We start from the raw sequence: 17,191 nt of genomic DNA, 5'->3' as shown, positions 1-17,191 counted from the left end.
TATATAATATTATAATCTAGTAATCTATGATTGGTGATGAAAGAGTGATAATCATTTTTCTTAGTATTGTAAAAGGACAGAGCATTCTAGAAAGCCAAAAAATGTTCTTACTTCTTGACCCAACCCAGTGATACCATTCTAATGATTTTATCAAACATGTATGAAGGTGTTAAGGTTTTGTGTACAACATCAAGACCTGAAATAGTTCTAACGTTCACCATTCAGATAATGTGATACTCATAGATCAACATGACATCACCACTAATGATCATTAAATATACATAAAACCATGCTGATCTCTGACAGCATAGTAGCCACTAGCCATATGCAGCTATTTAAATAAAACTAAATTTACAATTCAGTTCCTCAGACTAGCCACATTTCAAGTGCTTATCTAGGTATATATGGATAGTGACTATTACACTGGATACTGCAGAGAAATTTTCCATCATCACAAAAAGTTCTGTTGGATAGTGCTGCCCTACACAATTTCTCGGACCATCCTCTAACCGCCCCCACAACATGCACCCACTGATCTAGAAACATCTACATAATCTTCAGGCTTTGGCTGAAGCCTCAACTACTATGCGAGGCTTCCCCCGATTCATTCAGGAAATTTGGGTTTACCTTCCTGTAGTCTCATTATGCCTTGATAACTCCAATATAAAAATTATGTCACATATAATCATACCATTTTCCCCCAACATAATCCTGTAGGCTTCTTTAAGAACCAACTTTTATCCAAGGGACTTTGAACTGTTCTGGCACATCTAGAAACTTGAAAATTTGTCATATACTAAGAACATTGCTAAAGACAACAGAGATGTATACTGTAAGTAAAAAATGTTTATGTATAAGGAACATAATGCATCAAAGAAAAACATGGTTAGGTTGGCAGGCTCACAAGTCATTTTTCTTTTTTTCAATTACTAATTCTTTGCATTTTCTTAGTACTCAATACAAGGAATCTCATTCTCAGAAGGTGTTTAGTAAATATTTATGGAATAGTTTCTGTATTTAAAAAAAAGGAGAAAAAGACACCAAGAAGGAACCCTAATGTAAACTATGGACTCAGGGTGGTAATGATGAGGCAATGTAGGTTCAGCAATTGTAACAAATGTATTACTCTGATGGGGGATGCTAATAATGGGGAGGCTATGCATGTACCAGGCCAGAAAGCATATGGGAGATCTCTTTACCTTGCACTCGATTGTGCTGTGAACTTAAAACTGCTCTAAAAAGATAATGTCTTCAGGAAAGAGACCCTAATATTTTGTTCAATAATACATACCATCAATTTATGATAAATTTTAAAAATAAGATCACAAATTTCTAACCTAAATAATATTTCTCTCCAGTGCATAGAAAATCTGACTAAGGGACGCCTGGGTGGCTCAGTGGGTTAAGCCACTGCCTTCGGCTTGGGTCATGATCCCAGGGTCCTGGGATGGAGCCCCACATCGGGCTGTCTGCTCTGCAGGGAGCCTGCTTCCTCTTCTCTCTCTCTCTCTGCCTGCCTCTCTGCCTACTTGTGAACTCTGTCAAATAGATAAATAAAATCTTAAAAAAAAAAAAAAGAAAGAAAATCTGACTAAAATAATCACAGGCACAGTGCTTTGGTATGTTATCAATACACTAACTCAGCTTCCACACTTACTAAGTACTTACCCAAGCAAAGCACTATGGACATAGTAGTGAACTAGACAATTTCTTCTTCTTTTTTTAAAGTTTTTAAAATTTATTTGAGAGAGAGAGAGAAGTAGAGTGAGAGGGAGAAGCAGACTCCCTGTTGAGCAGAGAGCCTGGGACTTGATCCCAGGACCCTGAGATCATGACCTAGTCTAGTCCAAGGCAGATGCTTAACCGACTGAGCTACCCAGGCACCCCAAGCAAGACAAGTTCTGCTCTCACAATATTTTACCTAAGTAAGAACTTTATTCTCCAAGAAAAAACCTTGGATAAAAAATCTTGGATAACTTTAATATCAGTTATCAACAACAGATACCCTAAAATGGCAAAAACAAGCTTCTCTTATTATTCTGATTTTTCAAATAATTCAAAGAACTCATATTAACCATTTGAGAAAGTAGTACCTGACCTGGTTTAAAACAAAAAGTTAATGCCTCATTTACTTGGCATTCTTGGGACAGTTAGTTGGTATTCCACAGAAATGAATTTTTCAGACAACTCACCTTTACCCATTTAAGCACCAACACTGGTTTGGCATGGAGATTTTTTTAAGTGGGAATCTTTCCATTTTTAAAAGCAGATTCAATTAAGTATTATTTTGACTAATAACTATTGGGTTGTATAACGCTCAAGCTCCTAAAGTATATATCCCCAGGGTTCCCTTTTAAAAGTTGCTGGCTTTGAAGAGTTTTTCTTCTGATCTCCAGCTTTGGTGTGTCCGTTCTCAACTTTTGCCAGTATCAGTGAGAAACTGATCCTAGCAGCCTCCAACCCCTTTAAATTTGCACTGCTTGCAACACAAGTTTGTCAGAACTTTACCTAAAACACACAGACTTTGAGAGGATCATCAAATCTATATTTTGGTTGCTCAGTCTTCTGCTTATTTCCTGAATCTTTTTGAAGTCTGCAGTTACAAGTTCCAAACCAGGTTCAGGATAAAGGAGTGCTATACCTTGATAAAAGTCCTTGCATTGTTTTCATATTTAAAACTGATGCACAGTCAGAGGTAACTTCATTACTTATTCACTCATCCAACAAGTATTAAGTACCTACTAGGAGACAGTCTCCAGCGGTACGGTGAAACTGAAGAACTGAAAAGATTGCTAGCTTTGAACATATTCTAAAATGGATTCAGAAAAATAATTTCGTAGCACCTAAAAAAAAAAGAAAGGAAGCCAGGTTTGGAGGGGTTTTCTGTTTTTTGGGTTTTTCTTTTTTAAGTATTAAATGAAACTACCAAACCACCTCAGCTTTTTAAAAATTTTGTACCTTTAGACTTAGGAACTGAAAATTCAAGGGTTTTGATTTAATCAAACATTTATTGTATAAAGCTCTGAAAAAGATTCCCAAATTTTCTTTTTTTTTTTCTATTACACATTCCCATCTAGCCCTAAATAAATCACTAGCAACATGAGTCTTGGTAATGATAAACAGTCTAAGTCTTGGTAATGATAGATACACACCCATTTCAGCGCATGGTAAGTTTAACATCATTTTAATGCTGGGCAACAATGTTTAGAAAAAATGTTATAATTCAAGAAACTTTCTGTCCAAATTTTTGTAAATTCCTATATATTTCACTTGGAGGTTTAGTTTTTTTATTTTTTTTAAGCTTTAGGAATTAGTAAAATATGGTGTAAATCTACAATACTTGCTTTATCTGCCACAACCATAGTTTTAAAATTCCATTACCCATTTAAACCCAAGGCTAGGAAATGAGTCAAGAAATTGGTCTCTGAGGATTAATTACGACAACAGGTAAAACCCTGGTATGAGGCTTGTTTTAATGCTCTTGGAATCTCCTTTCTCATTCATTTTCTCCTCAGGGAGCACAAGTAACTTTATTGGTATTTTATTATTTTATAAAGAACTACTGATCATCCTTATTAGTTATACTGACCTGGAAATGGGTATTAGTTATGTGCCCGTGATCTGAGAAGGTAAAATAATATTGTGAAGTGAAAAAAAATTACATTAAAATCCTTTTCCAGCAATGCATTAACATTTCTTCAACATTAATTTTGAAACCTGAAAATGCCTTAAGCTTAAATACTATAAAGGCAGAGCATGGACCTAACTTTCAAAATAACAATGTAGTATTATTTAAACTACTATAGTAATCACAAATTTGGCTCTGACCTCATTAACATACCATCTTGTCCTGTGAAATAAGTCTCATTTCAAATAAAAACAATTTACAGAGAAATCCAGATGGTCTCTTGCTTTCTCTACCATTCAGGCAAAAAAGCAAATGACAAATATTTACTGGACTCACCTATCATACGCAAAATCTCTACCAGGTGCTATCCACACTACGGGTTTAAACATATATATACATACATAGACCCGGCTCAAGATAATTACAAGTGGAGAGAAAATATGCTTCATAAAAGATACTAACCAAGAGGAAAAACAAATATATTTGAATTAAAAATTGATCATGAACAGGTAACATTCTGGCAGCAGAAATGCAGGGTACTTGGTTCAAATGTAAACAAAATTGTTTTTGCCTATTTTAAACCTGGCAATCAAAATCACCCAGAACTAAGGAGTTGGACCAACGGCATCACCAAAGGAGAAAACCGAAATTCTCAGGAGCGACTGGTATTGGACCATTCAAAATAAAGTCTCCCTGTGAGTGCTCATTAGCAGTTTCTCTCCTAAAATCTCCTTATCAAATTAAAAACAAAACTGATGCCTGTTTATCAACTTTGCAGAAACCGAAGCTCTTCGGGGAAGCACTCCCGATTCTTGTTCCTTTGCTAGCACTTCATGTCCATCACAGAATAGAAGGGGCTGGGGAACAGCGACGAGGAATTGGCCTATTGTTCAGAGAACCGCAGGACCAACCGAACGCCACGGGGCGCGCGGGAGCAGGGGGGAGGCGAGGCGCAAACGCTGCACAGGTGTGTGCATGGGGGAAGGGGGACAGGTGTGCCCGCGGCCACAACTAAGGTTGGAGAGGCCCGACTTCGAGATCCAGACTTCGAGAAAGGGAGGAAAACGGTCATTCCCAAAGCTTAAACCGCTGAGCACGGAGGGGGCGGACCTGGAGAAGGTCTGAAGGGCTTTCAAAGCCCACCCGGGTTGGGCGCGGGGAGGAAATCAGAGAAGGCCGGGGGACTTAGTGTGCAAAGCTCGAGGATAAAAGAGAAGGCTCTCGAACCAAGAGGCCAGCCTAGAAATCCCCAACAATGGACAATGTTGGGTCTGAGGTAAATGGCTAGGAGACTGCGGGTGTCGCGAAGGTGAAGCCGGGTGAGAAGAGGGAAACAAAAGAGAGAAGCCCCCAAGTGTGGGTCCCCGGCGGCGGCGGCGGCAATTACCTGTGAGAGTTGCCGGGGATTGGGGCAGCCGAAGAGCGCGGAGCTGGAGCTGAAGCTGATGGCTCCTCGGCGGCTGAGGACGTGCTGGGGGACCGGCCTGTCCAGGGGCAGCACCGGCAGCTGGTAACATACTTCCATTGAATACGCCCGCCCTGCCCCCGCGCGGCGCCCGCCCAGCCGCGACTGCCGGCCCCTGCGCTGGGAAGGGGCCGCGGCTCGGGGGCGCCGGGCCGAGGCGGGGGCAGGGCCGGCGGCCGCCGACCCCGGGCCGGGAAGCCGCACTCACGCCTTCCCCACCCCAACACTCCGCCCGGGCCGCCGGCGGGAAGACGCTGCGGCGGCCGCGGCGACAGTTACGAGGACCGGCGCGCGCCCGGCTCCGGGGTGCAGGCGGGGTCAGCACAGGCAAAGTCGGAGGGGGAACCCTGCCGCCCAGGGGCTCCTCGGCCGGGAGGAGCGGGTCCGGGGAAGGCAGAGCAGGAGCGGAGCAAGGACAGAAGAAAGCGGTGCAAGAAAAGACTGCCGGAGCCAGCGGCGAGACCCAAGGCGCGCGGGGCTTGGGACCAGCCACCAGCTCGGGCCGCCACCACCGTCCAGCCCCTCCCCTCCCCCGGAGCCTGACTTCACTCCGCCGCCGGCGCGAGCCCGGCGTAATTCACACTTTGCAGCCGCGGACGGTGCGCCAACCACGGCCGCCGCCACCGTGACGTCACGACGCCGCGCCGCAGGCCCCGCGCCACCGCAGCGCCCAGGGAGACGGACTAGCGGCGGAGGGGGTAAACTGCCTTTCTCCAGTTCTGCACGCTAAGCTCGGTCGCTGTCCTCTCCCGCCACACGCCGCCCTCCCTCCTCCCCCACCAACATCTACCGCCAGCTCCCCCTAGCTCTCCTCTATCCGTCCTCCACCCAAGGCGCGTGCGCACGAGGCCCCACGGTGTGGGGACATTCCCCTTATCGCGAAACTCTTGTTTTCGAGTGCGCTGAGGGTGTGAAGTGGGCTCAGCCTGCGCTACAAGAGATACTCGGGCCTTCTGACCCGAGAAACCTAAAGCATGCGCACTTGCAGCGCTCAGCCTTAACCGCGGGGTCACCGCTGTGCTTCCCTCCTTGAATTCCCATTCTTGGGCTTCGCTGGGGACCGCTGCGGCAGTGACGTCAGCGGGCCGCGCGGGCCCCGTCCTCCACGCTACGTCACTGTCAGTCCCTTGGCGGGGCCAGGCTGGGGCTCTCCCCAGGCAGGTGCGGGCCCCAGGGCTGCCCCGGGGCCGAGCGAAGAAGAGGGGTGCGGAGAATACGGGAGTGAGTAGGGGGTGAAAGGGTGGAGGGGAAACACCGAGGCTGAGAAAGAAGAAGTGAGAGTATGCACTGGAAAAAATGAGAAAGAAAGGATGATACTGAGAAGACAAAGGGAAAAGCCTGCATGACCTTTTACCAAAAGTGTTTTTCTTTGTTAGCTTTGATTTTTAGAAAGCGGATAAAGGGGTCTTGACCTGGTTTGTAAACTGAATATGTCATTTGCAGGTTCATTTTGTCACATTTCTCCCCAAACTATCAAAAGCTTTTCAGTTTCCGCCTATTGTTTCAAAAGCATTCCAGCTCCCGGGAGGTCAGCCTGAACAAGCTTCTTCCTGCTGGCAGAAAGATTCGGCTCTGCTCTCAGGGCACCCACCCTTCCACTTATTTGCTCTGACTAGCCATTGGCAAGGTGGTAGATCTTTGAAAGTACTGCATAGCCATTACTGATGACATCAGATATGAAATGCTCATGATTCCGTAAATCAAAAGTCTGCAAGACCTTTTGTAATCTTTCTACGGCATCTGTTTCTTTTACATCACTTAAAACATTCTACCTCTTCAATGGTTGTCTATTTGTCTGCTCTCTACTATTAAAAGAAATATAACTTCCACTATGGTTTCACGGATGTTGTCTTCATTAGATGGTAAGCTCTCTAATGCAACTCTGACCCACTAATCTTTGAAACCCTCATTACTCCCACAACATCTAGTAGATATATTGAGCATCTGCTGTATGCTTAGGATTAAGCTAAACACTCTTATTCTGACAAAAACCCTACGAGATAATAGAATCTAAACTGAAACTGGGTTTAGGGAAACATAACTTGCCCTAGATCTTACACAGATCAACGGCAGAACTAAGTAATGTTTGAATTCTGTGTACATTTAAGCACCCAGAAGGTGGTATTAGGGTTACATCAAACCATATAGGCTTCAAGTAACTATCACACTTAGTAACATCTAGGAGACTCAGTTCCATTAAATCATTTGATAAGACTCAGGGCACTAACTAAACAATGCTTCTCTCTTCAGCAGAGAGGGGAGCTAGCATTATGCACCCACTGTGAGCCATGACAGGTATTCTACATAAAACGTTTAACTTTAACCCACACAATAGCCACATACGTAATCTGTGCCATTGAACTCTGTTCTGTGTGATTTCAGAACTATGCATTTCCACCACACCATACAGTATCTCAAGACCAGAATGTCAGTTGTTCTCGGTGTTGTTTACTGTACTGGGGAGCATACAGTCATCCAGAAACACAAAACCAATAGGAGAATATATATATATATATATATATATATATATACACACACACATATATATGTATATGTATATATACGTACACACACACACACATTGCAAAACTGCATGTCCAGTGCAAACTGCAGTGCTTGGGAACCCGCATGGACCTACCAAGTGTAATGGCTGGTGCTTCACTTCCACTTCCCAAATCTCTTGCAAATTTCTGTTGTGGCCAACCAAAACCCTAAAAATGAGGAATTCAGGGAAATGTAGTTCCAATTTAGCTAAGCTGCTAGGGCAAACTAACCCAGTCTGAACTCTTGTCAATTTGACATCCATACACACTTCTTTTAATCACATTTAATTATCAAATAAGGACCATAGTAAAATCATACTTATGTCCATATGATACAACTATCTCTCATATAACCCAAAATAGCTCCCTCCCTCCCTAAAAGAGGATAATCTTTGAATGATGTTCATCCCTCTTCTTGATGAATCATATTACCCCTTTGATATCCTGTAGCTTAAATACTAAGATGTAAAATTACCCACTATCAACACATCCTAGGGAAATGGGGGGGGCGAATTAGTTAAAATATACACAAATATATTCATATCAAAATGAGGGGAAATGCTCACAACTATTATAGTCCTTGTAACTGCAACTGGCAACATAATCATAATTACTATTTATGACTATTTCCTTTTTTCCCCATTACTTTTTAAAATATCCCTTCACCTTCAATAAGCATCTCAGCTGATAATAGTACCTTCATTTATGGGGCAACCCAAATTTTTATTCCTGAAATATCTAGACCATTAGAGGTTCTACTTTGGATGGGTTGTTGCGCTTTTTCATTAATTCATATTACAGAGTATGGGAATACTAAGAAATACCCGCAAAGAATCTCCTGCATTCCAGGCATATTCCCATGTAGTAACAACTAAAGATCAGTTTAACAGGATCAATCACTCCAGGCAGTAGAGTAACTCCCTTTTTTGCATATTGGTTGAATAGCATGAGGAGCCCCAAATGGCCAAATGGCAATCTCAGTTTACAGACTGAGCTCTTGCTGTGTACCCTGGTAGAAACACTCTTTGAGAACTAAGACCTCTGGAGAAGCAAAACCAGAAGTTGCGGGAATTGGAAGCAAAAGTCTTCATGTGACTCACTAGGGGTAAAAGATCCACTTCTACTCCCACCTCTTGATTCCTGGACCATAGATATATATTAGATTTAGAACACAAGCCAAAACTTGGAGAACATTATCCTAGCTACAAAAGGTATCACAATTTATATCGAGGGATTATTTTGAGTCTGTCAAAGGCTATTTCAACTCTGCAACAGGGACAAACCTTGAAAACATTCTAAGTGAAGAAGCCAGATACAAAAGTCTACATATTGTATGATTTCATTCATATAAATTATCTAGAATAGGCAAACCATAGAGACAGAAAGCCAATTAGTAGTTACCAGGGACTGGGAAGAGGAAGGAATGAGGAGTGACTGCTTAATGGGTACAGGATTTCCTTTTGGGGTGATGAAAATGTTTTGGAACTAGATAGTGATGATGGCTACAAAACATTGTAAACGTCTTAATGCCACCGAATTGTACACTTATTAATGGTTAAAAGTAAAATTTTATCAGAAGAAAAAAAGAAAAAGGCCGGCCAATCATCTTATTAAGCCACGACTTCAGAGTAATAGGCAACATATGACCAGTGAATTATATGAGCATGAACCCACTGCTGCCTTTATTTGTTGTAAAATGAGTTTCTTTGTTAAAAGTAATGCTGTGTAGGGGGCACCTGGGTTGCTCAGTGGGTTAAAGCCTCTGCCCTTGGCTCAGGTCATGGTCTCAGGGTCCTGGGATCGAGCCCCCATTGGGCTCTCTGCTCAGCAGGGAGCCTGCTTCTCCCTCTCTCTGCCTGCTTCTCTGCCTGCTTGTGATTTCTGTCAAATAAATAAATCTTAAAAAAAAAAAAAAGCAGTGCTGTGTAGAATAACACAATTGTGACTAAGACATTTCATAAGTTCATACATGGTGGCTTTGATAGAAGCATTGCAAGTGGGGAAGGAAATTCATTTCCAGAAGAAGTATCTATTTATTCAGTGAGAAAAAAGGTCTGTCCCCTTCATAATGAAAGTAGCCAGATTCAATACAACTCATGGATGGCTGACACCTAGGAAACAGAAGCTTGATCTTAGACTCTGCTCTTAGCAATTTGGGCACTTAGCAATAGCTGTTGTCAGACTGGCCTTGTTAAGTGGAAATCCATGCTGCTGAGCCCACATATAACTTGTATCATGGCATCATGGCCACTTTGTTCATGAGTCCATTGAGCAGGACCAGGAATAAATGGGGGTAAAGGCTGAAACATACACAGAATGTATCACTCATCTACCTGATTATTATGATCATCCTATATTGAGATTGCTCTTTGGGATCACATGAGCCACAAACATCTTCACACTCTGTCCATTCAATCTATCTACATATACCCTTTTCCTCAACCTCTTTGTCATCAATTTTCCAATCATGTTTTTTCCAAGTTCCAGACCAGCCAGCCAGTCAGATACTCGCCGTGAATTAGAATGACCCATACATACACCTAGCGATCTCTCTCTTCAGACAAAATGAACACCCAGGCGTACTGCTCCAAGCTCTCCCAATTGTAGTATTTCTCTTCATCACCTTCAGGACCACCCCTCAAAAGTGGCCATCGTGCTGTAGCTATCTACTTCCACACCATAGAATATAGAACTATCTGCAAATCAATCCCAAATATTTCTCTTCTGTTACTCAACAGGAGACACAGGGGGCTCACCATAAAGCCTTGGATGAAAGTTGATAGGGAGGAGGAAATGTAATAATAGCAGAGATGATGGTCAACTGGGCCACTTGTTCATACAATTTACTTGAGGTTGCTTGAGCCTGATCTCATGTGTACCACTGCTTAATGATGGAGTACTGCTGGGCACAACTGACTTTATGGCTTGGTGTTTCAAAATATGTTTAGTATATTATAGGCTGCTCAGGTGACAAGGTAATTTGATCACTCATGGTCAAGCATTTAGTTTCTGCTAAGGCCCAATAGTAAAACAATTTCCCAAAAAGCCAATAGTTATATAAAGAAGGTGACATAACTTTGCTCCCCAATCCTAAAAGCTTGCATAAGACTTAATTATAGAGGATTATTAAAAGCTTCATATGGTATCACGAACCTATCACACACACTTCAGTACCATACCTGCTGGGTCATATGGCCCAAGTGACAGAGAAGCTAATAAGGCAGTATGGATTCCTTACATAGATCTCTCTCGTCTTGAGCCCCAACCACTCTCATTTTTTTATTATTGTGGTTAGACATACACAAGATAAAACTTACTTACTTATAATTTTAACCATTTTTAAGTCAGTGATATTAACTACATTCACATTGTGCAACCGTCATCACTACTCACCTCCAGAGATTTCCATCATTCCCAAAATGATGACATTTTGGGAATTTTTGCACCTGCACCTGCTAAACAACTCACCACTTCCTCCTCCACCAGACCCTTAACCACTATTTCACTTTTCATCTCTATGAATTTGACTACTCTAGGTACCTTATATAAGTACCTTATATAAGTAGAATCATACAATATTTGTCCCGTTGTGTCTGCCTTATTTCACTTAACATAATGTCTCCAAGGTTTATCCATATTGTAGCATGTAACAGAATTTCATTCCTTTTTAAGACTGAGTAATATTTCAGTGTGTGTGTGTGTGTGTGTGTGTATTTATACATGCACCTTATACATCTGTCAATAGATATTTGGGTTTGTTTCTACTTTTTGGGTACTGTGAATAGTGCTACCGTGAACATGAGTGTATAAATATCTGTGTGAGTTCCTGCTTTCAATTCTTATAGATGTATATCCAGAAGTGCAATTGCTGGATCACATGGAAATTCTATTTTTTAGTTTGGGGGTTACAGGAAAATAGGCATACTGTTTTCCACATCAGCTGTACCATTTTATAATTCCATCAGGAATGCACAAAGTTAGAACTTCTTCACATCATATCCAACAAATGTATTCTGTTTTTCAATAATAGCCATCTTAATGGATAAAAAAGGGGTATTTTTTGTGATCCTGATTTGCATTTTCCTAATGATTAGGGATGTTAAGCATTTTTTCATGTGCTTATTAGCCATTTTTATATTTTCATTGGGGAAGAGTCTATTCAAATCCTTTCTCTATTTTTGAATTATTTGTTGCTGCATTTTAGGAGTTCTTTGTATGCTCTGTATATTAATTGCTTATCAGATATGCGATTTTTAAATAGTTCCTTTTAATCTTTGGGTGATCTTTTCATTCCGTTTTGATAATATCTGATGCCCCAAAGTACTGAATTTTTGAAGAGATCTAGTTTATCTTTTCTTATTTTTGCTGCTTGTGCTTTTGGTGTTACATGCAAGAAATCATAGCCAAATCCAAAGTTATGGAACTTCTCCCCTATGTTTTGTTCTAAGTATTTTATAATTACATTTAGGTCTTTGAACCATTTTGAGTTAATTTTTATATATGGTGTAAGAAAAAGTCGAACCGTATTCATTTGCATGTGGATATCTAGTTTTCCAAGCACCACTTGTTGAGAAGACTGTCCTTTCCTCACTGAATGGTCTTGGCACTCTTGTCAAAAACCATTTAATTATTCATGTGAGGTTTATTTCTGGGGTAGCTATTCTATCCCATTGGTGTATATGTCTTTATGCCGACAGCATGCTTTTTAAATTACCACAGCTTCATGTAAGTTTTAGAAGCAGAAAGTGTGATTCCTTCAAACTTCTTCTTTTTCAAGATTGTTTTGGCTATTCAGTGTCTCTTGGGATTCCATAAGAGCTTTAGGATAGATTTTCCTATTTCTGCAAGAAAGAAATGTCTTTGGAATTCTGATAAGGATTGTAGTAAATCTGTATATCACTTTGGGTAGTATTAAAATCTTAACAATACCACATCTTTTCAATAATGAATATGAGGTCTTTTCATTTATTTATGCCTTCTTTTACTTTTTATGCCTCCTTTTAGTTTTTTTTCAGCAGTGCTTTATGCCTTTTCTAAGATTTTTTGTTTATATATTTATTTATTTGGGAGAGCTCACACACATGAGAGCAATGGGAGGGGCAGAGGGAGAGGGAGAGGGAATCTGAAGTAGACTCTGTGCTGAGAGCAGATCCTGACACAGAGCTCGATTCCACAAGTGCAACATCATGACCTAAGAAGCAACCAAGAGTTGATACTTAACCAAGAGTTGTACACTAAACCTACTGAGCCACCTAGGCACCCCCCAGTGTTTTATACTTTTTAATGTACAAGGTTTTCATCTTCTTGGTGAAGTGAATTCCCAAGTATTTTGTTCTTTTCTGGGCTAGCATAAATAAAACTATTCTCTTAATTTCTTTTTTGAATTGTTCCTTATTAGTTACAGAAAAGCCACTGGTTTTTATGAATTGATTTTGAATCTGCAACTTTGCTGAATTCATTTATTAATTCTATCAGGGTTTTTTGTGTGCATATGAAACCTTTATGTTTTTCTAAACATAAAATCATGTAATCATGGGGTGCCTGGATGGCTCAGTGGGTTAAGCATCTGCCTTCAGCTCAGGTCATGGTCTCAGGGTCCTGGGATCGAGCCCCACCTTCAGCTCTCTGCTCAACGGGGAGCCTGCTTCTCCCTCTCTCTCTGCCTGCCTCTCTGCCTACTTGTAATTTCTGTCTGTCAAATAAATAAATAAAATCTTTTAAAAAAATCATGTCAGTCATCTGCAAATAGATAATTTTACTTCTTCCTTTCCAATTTGGATGGCTTCTATTTCTTTTTATTGCTTAATTGCTCTGACTAGAACTTCTAATACCATGTTAAATAAAAGGGACAAAAGTGGATATCCTTATCTTGTTCCTGGTCTTAAAGAAAAAGCATTTAGTCTTTCACCATTGAGTATGATGTTTGTTGTTGGTTTTTCATATATAGTGTCAATTATATTCAGCTAGTTGCCTTCTATTCCTAGTTTGTTAGTTGTTTTTACTGTGAAAGAATGTTGAATTCTACCAAATCTTCTTTCTGTATCAATTGAGATGATTGTGTGCTTTTTTTTTCTTCATTCTGTAAATGTATATTACATTGATTGATTTTTAAATGTTGAACCATCCTTGCATTCCACGAATGATCCTATTTAGTCATAGCATTTAACCTTAATATGCTACTGAATTCAGTTTGCTATTATTTTATTGAGAATTATTGCATTGATATTCATAAGGAATATTTCTCTATAGTTTTCTGTCCTAGTAATGTTTTTGTCTGGCTTTGGTATCAGAGTAATACTGGCCTCATAGAATGTGCTTGGAAGTGTTTTCTCCTCTTCAATTTTTTGGAAGTCTGAGAAAAATTGATGTTATTTCTGTTTTAAATTTTTGGTATAATTCACTAGTGAAGCCAGCTGCTCTAGGACTTTTCTTTGTTGGGAGGTTTTGATATTAATTCAATCTCCTTACTTGTTTTAGGTCATTTTAGATTTTATATTTCTTTGTGATTTAATCTTGGTAGGTAAGAAATTCCTCCATTTCATCCATGTTATCCAATTTGTTGGTGTACAATTTTTCACAGTATGCTTTTATAATCCTCTTTATTTTTGTAGAATCAGTGTTAATGTGTTCATTTTCATTTCTGATTTTAGTAATCTGAGCCTTCTTTTTTGTCATTCCAGCTAATTGTTTGTCTGTTTGTTTGTTTGTTTTAAAGATTTTATTTATTTGACAGAGAGAGAATACAAGCAGTCAGAGCAGCAGGCAGAGGTAGAGGGAGAAGCAGGCTCCCCATAGAGCAGGAAGCCGGATGTGGGGCTCAATCCCAGGACCCTGGGATCATGACTTGAGCCAAAGGCAGATGCCCAACTGACTGAGCCACCCAGGTGCCCATAATGATTTATTAATTTTGTATTCAAAATACCAAATTTTGGTTTAGTTGATTTTCTCTGTTGTTTTTCTATTCTCTGTTTTATTTATCTCTGCTCTTGTCTTTATTATTTCTTTCTTTTTAGTAGTTTTAGGTTCATCTTATTGTTTTTTCTCTAGTTCCTTAAAGTGTAAATTTAAATTACTGATTTGAGATCACTTTTGTCAAATATGTTGTATCTAAAAATTTCTGTCTTAGCAGTGTTTTTGTTGCTTCCCATAAATTTTGAAATGTTGTGTTTTTGCATTCATTTGTTTTGAGATATTTTCCAATGTCCTTTGTGAGTTCTTCTTTGACATTTGAACATTTAAGAATGTGTCATTTAATTTCCACATGTTTGGAAATTTTCCAATTTTCCTTCTGCTGTTGATTTATAGTTTCATTTCACTGAAGCTGAAGAAGTTTCTTTGTATAATGTCAGTCTTTAACATTTATTAAGCTTGTGTAGTGGTCTAGCATTTGGTCGATGCTTGAGAATGTTTAATGTACACTTGAGAAAAATGTGTATTCTACTCTTGTTGGCTGGACTGTTCTGTATGCTATGTATATCTGTTAGGTCCAGTTCATCCATATTGTTGCTCAGTACATTACATTACATCCTGAAATTATAACAGCCTTTTTTTTTTTAGAAAAAAACATTTTTTTTAAGATTTTATTTATTTATTTGACAGAGGGAGAGATCACAAGCAGGCAGAGAGGCAGGCAGAGAGAGAGGCGGAAGCAGGCTCCCCGCTGAGCAGAGAGCCCGATGCAGGGCTCGATCCCAGGACCCTGAGATCATGACCTCAGCCGAAGGCAGAGGCTTAACCCACTGAGCCACCCAGGTGCCCCTATAACGGCCTTCTTAAAATTGATACTAACCTAATGACAATCACATACAGAAATTCTATTCTTTTACAGCTCTCCCTCCACTTTGTGCTATGGATGTCACAAATTACATCTTTATGTATTGTGTAAGTATTAACATAAATTAATAATTATTTTTTAGGCATTTATCTTTTAAGTCTTGTAGAAAATAAAAGCTGGAGTTACAAACAAAAGTTATAATACTGTTTTTTGTATTTGCTTATGTGTTTACCTTTCTTGGAGATCTTTATATCTTCATATGACTTTGAGTTGTTATCTGGCAACATTTCATTTCAACTTGAAGAACTGCTTTTAGCATTTCTTATAGGAGAAGTCTAATAGAATGAACTCCCTTAGCTTTTATTTATTTAGGAATGTCTTAATTACCTCTTCATTCTTGAAGAAAAATTTTGTCAAATGTAGAATTCTTGGTTGACAATTTTTCCCCCTTTTCGTACCTTAAATATACCATCCCACTCCTTTCTAGACTTATAAGTTTCTTGTGAGGAACTGGCAGATCATCTAATTGAGGATTTATTGTATAGGAGGAGTCATTTTTCTCCTGTTGCTTTCAAAATTTTCTCTTTGTCTTTGTCTTTCAACAGTTTGACTATAATGTGTCTCACTGTGGGTCTCTTTGGGTTTTTTCTATTGGGGTCTGCTTATCTTGGATTTGTAGATTCATGATTTCCACAAACTTGGAAACGTCTGCCATTATTTCTTCGAATAACTTCTCTGACTCTCTCTTCTCTTTCTGGGACTTCTGTAATGCATGTATTGGTCCATTTACCCCTCTAGGGATTTCTTTTTTTTTTTTTTTTTCCAATTCCATTGTATTTTTCAGCTTCAAACTTTCTACTTGATTCCATTTTACAATTTTACCTCTTTGTTGATATTTTCATTTTGTTCATATATTGGTTTCCTGATTTCCTTCTAATTCTTTACTAGTGTTGTCCCTTAGCTCTTTGAGCATATTTAAAACAGCTGTTTTAAAGTCTTTATCTATCATATGTGATGTTTATGTTTCTTCAGGGCTGCCTTTTGCCACCTTATTTTCCCCCTATGAATGTATCATGTTTTCCTGTTTCTTTGTATGTCTCGTGAGTTTTTTGTCATTATTACTGAACACTGGGCATTTGAAAAGACAGCCACCTTTCCCAGTCTTTGTGGACTGTTTCTGTGCTACGGAACATTCTCACTAATTAGCTGAACCTTGGTTCTAAGCTTTGTGATCAGTCCAAGAGGAAATCTTAAGTCTTCTTAGGTTATTGTTTGAACATGCATCTTGCCTGGGCCTGTATGTGTATGTTTTTGAATTTTCTGTATACATGCTGTTTTCAAATGTCTTAATATCCCAGAGTGTCTCCCCTCAGGCCTTCCACCCATTATCTCTTACACCAGGTTTCTACGGCCAGTCTCCCTACAATTTTTTCTGCACGGTGTCCACTTGTTCTTCTTGCCTGAGATCCAAGTTAGACAAAACAGAGACCAGTCCTTCAGGCAGCTTCTGGTAGGTTAAAATTTTGAAAATAAAATCTGCTTTGCTCCCTCTGACTTATAGCATTTTTTGGGGGGGGTACTTTCTTTTTTAGCTTTCATGTTAGAGTAATACTGGTCTAATAAAGTAAGTTTTATTTATTTATTTATTTATTTAAAATAAGTTTTATTTTCTGAGTTTGCATGCAAGTGGTATTATTTCTTCCATAAATATCTGATAGGACTTACCAATGAAACTCTCTAGACCTGGACTGACCAAACATCCATCCTTCCTTCCTTCCTTT

At 39.6% G+C, this 17,191-nt stretch overlaps 1 protein-coding gene across 5 annotated transcripts in view; it reads right to left on the bottom strand.

Moving 5' to 3' along the window:
• PDE7A (phosphodiesterase 7A) overlaps window positions 1-5,273 on the bottom strand; it is a 115,543-nt gene extending 110,270 nt beyond the window's left edge. For 2 of the 5 annotated variants that reach the window (XR_006605481.1, XR_006605482.1), the window contains exon 1: window positions 5,016-5,273. Coding sequence is in view for 3 of the 5 variants with exons in the window: in XM_045075733.1 (XP_044931668.1) it covers window positions 5,016-5,153 (138 nt within the window). In the remaining 2 variants the exon portion in view is untranslated. The remainder of the gene's footprint in view (window positions 1-5,015) is intronic. The other 3 variants (XM_045075733.1, XM_045075734.1, XM_045075732.1) reach the window with 2 other exon arrangements.
• Window positions 5,274-17,191: the final 11,918 nt, after the last annotated feature.

This window comes from Mustela putorius, unplaced genomic scaffold (assembly GCF_011764305.1).
Source record: "Mustela putorius furo isolate JIRA1106 unplaced genomic scaffold, ASM1176430v1.1 tig00000151_pilon_pilon_pilon, whole genome shotgun sequence".
Classification (NCBI taxonomy): Eukaryota; Metazoa; Chordata; class Mammalia; order Carnivora; family Mustelidae; genus Mustela; species Mustela putorius.
This window is presented reverse-complemented; position numbering and strand designations above follow the sequence as displayed.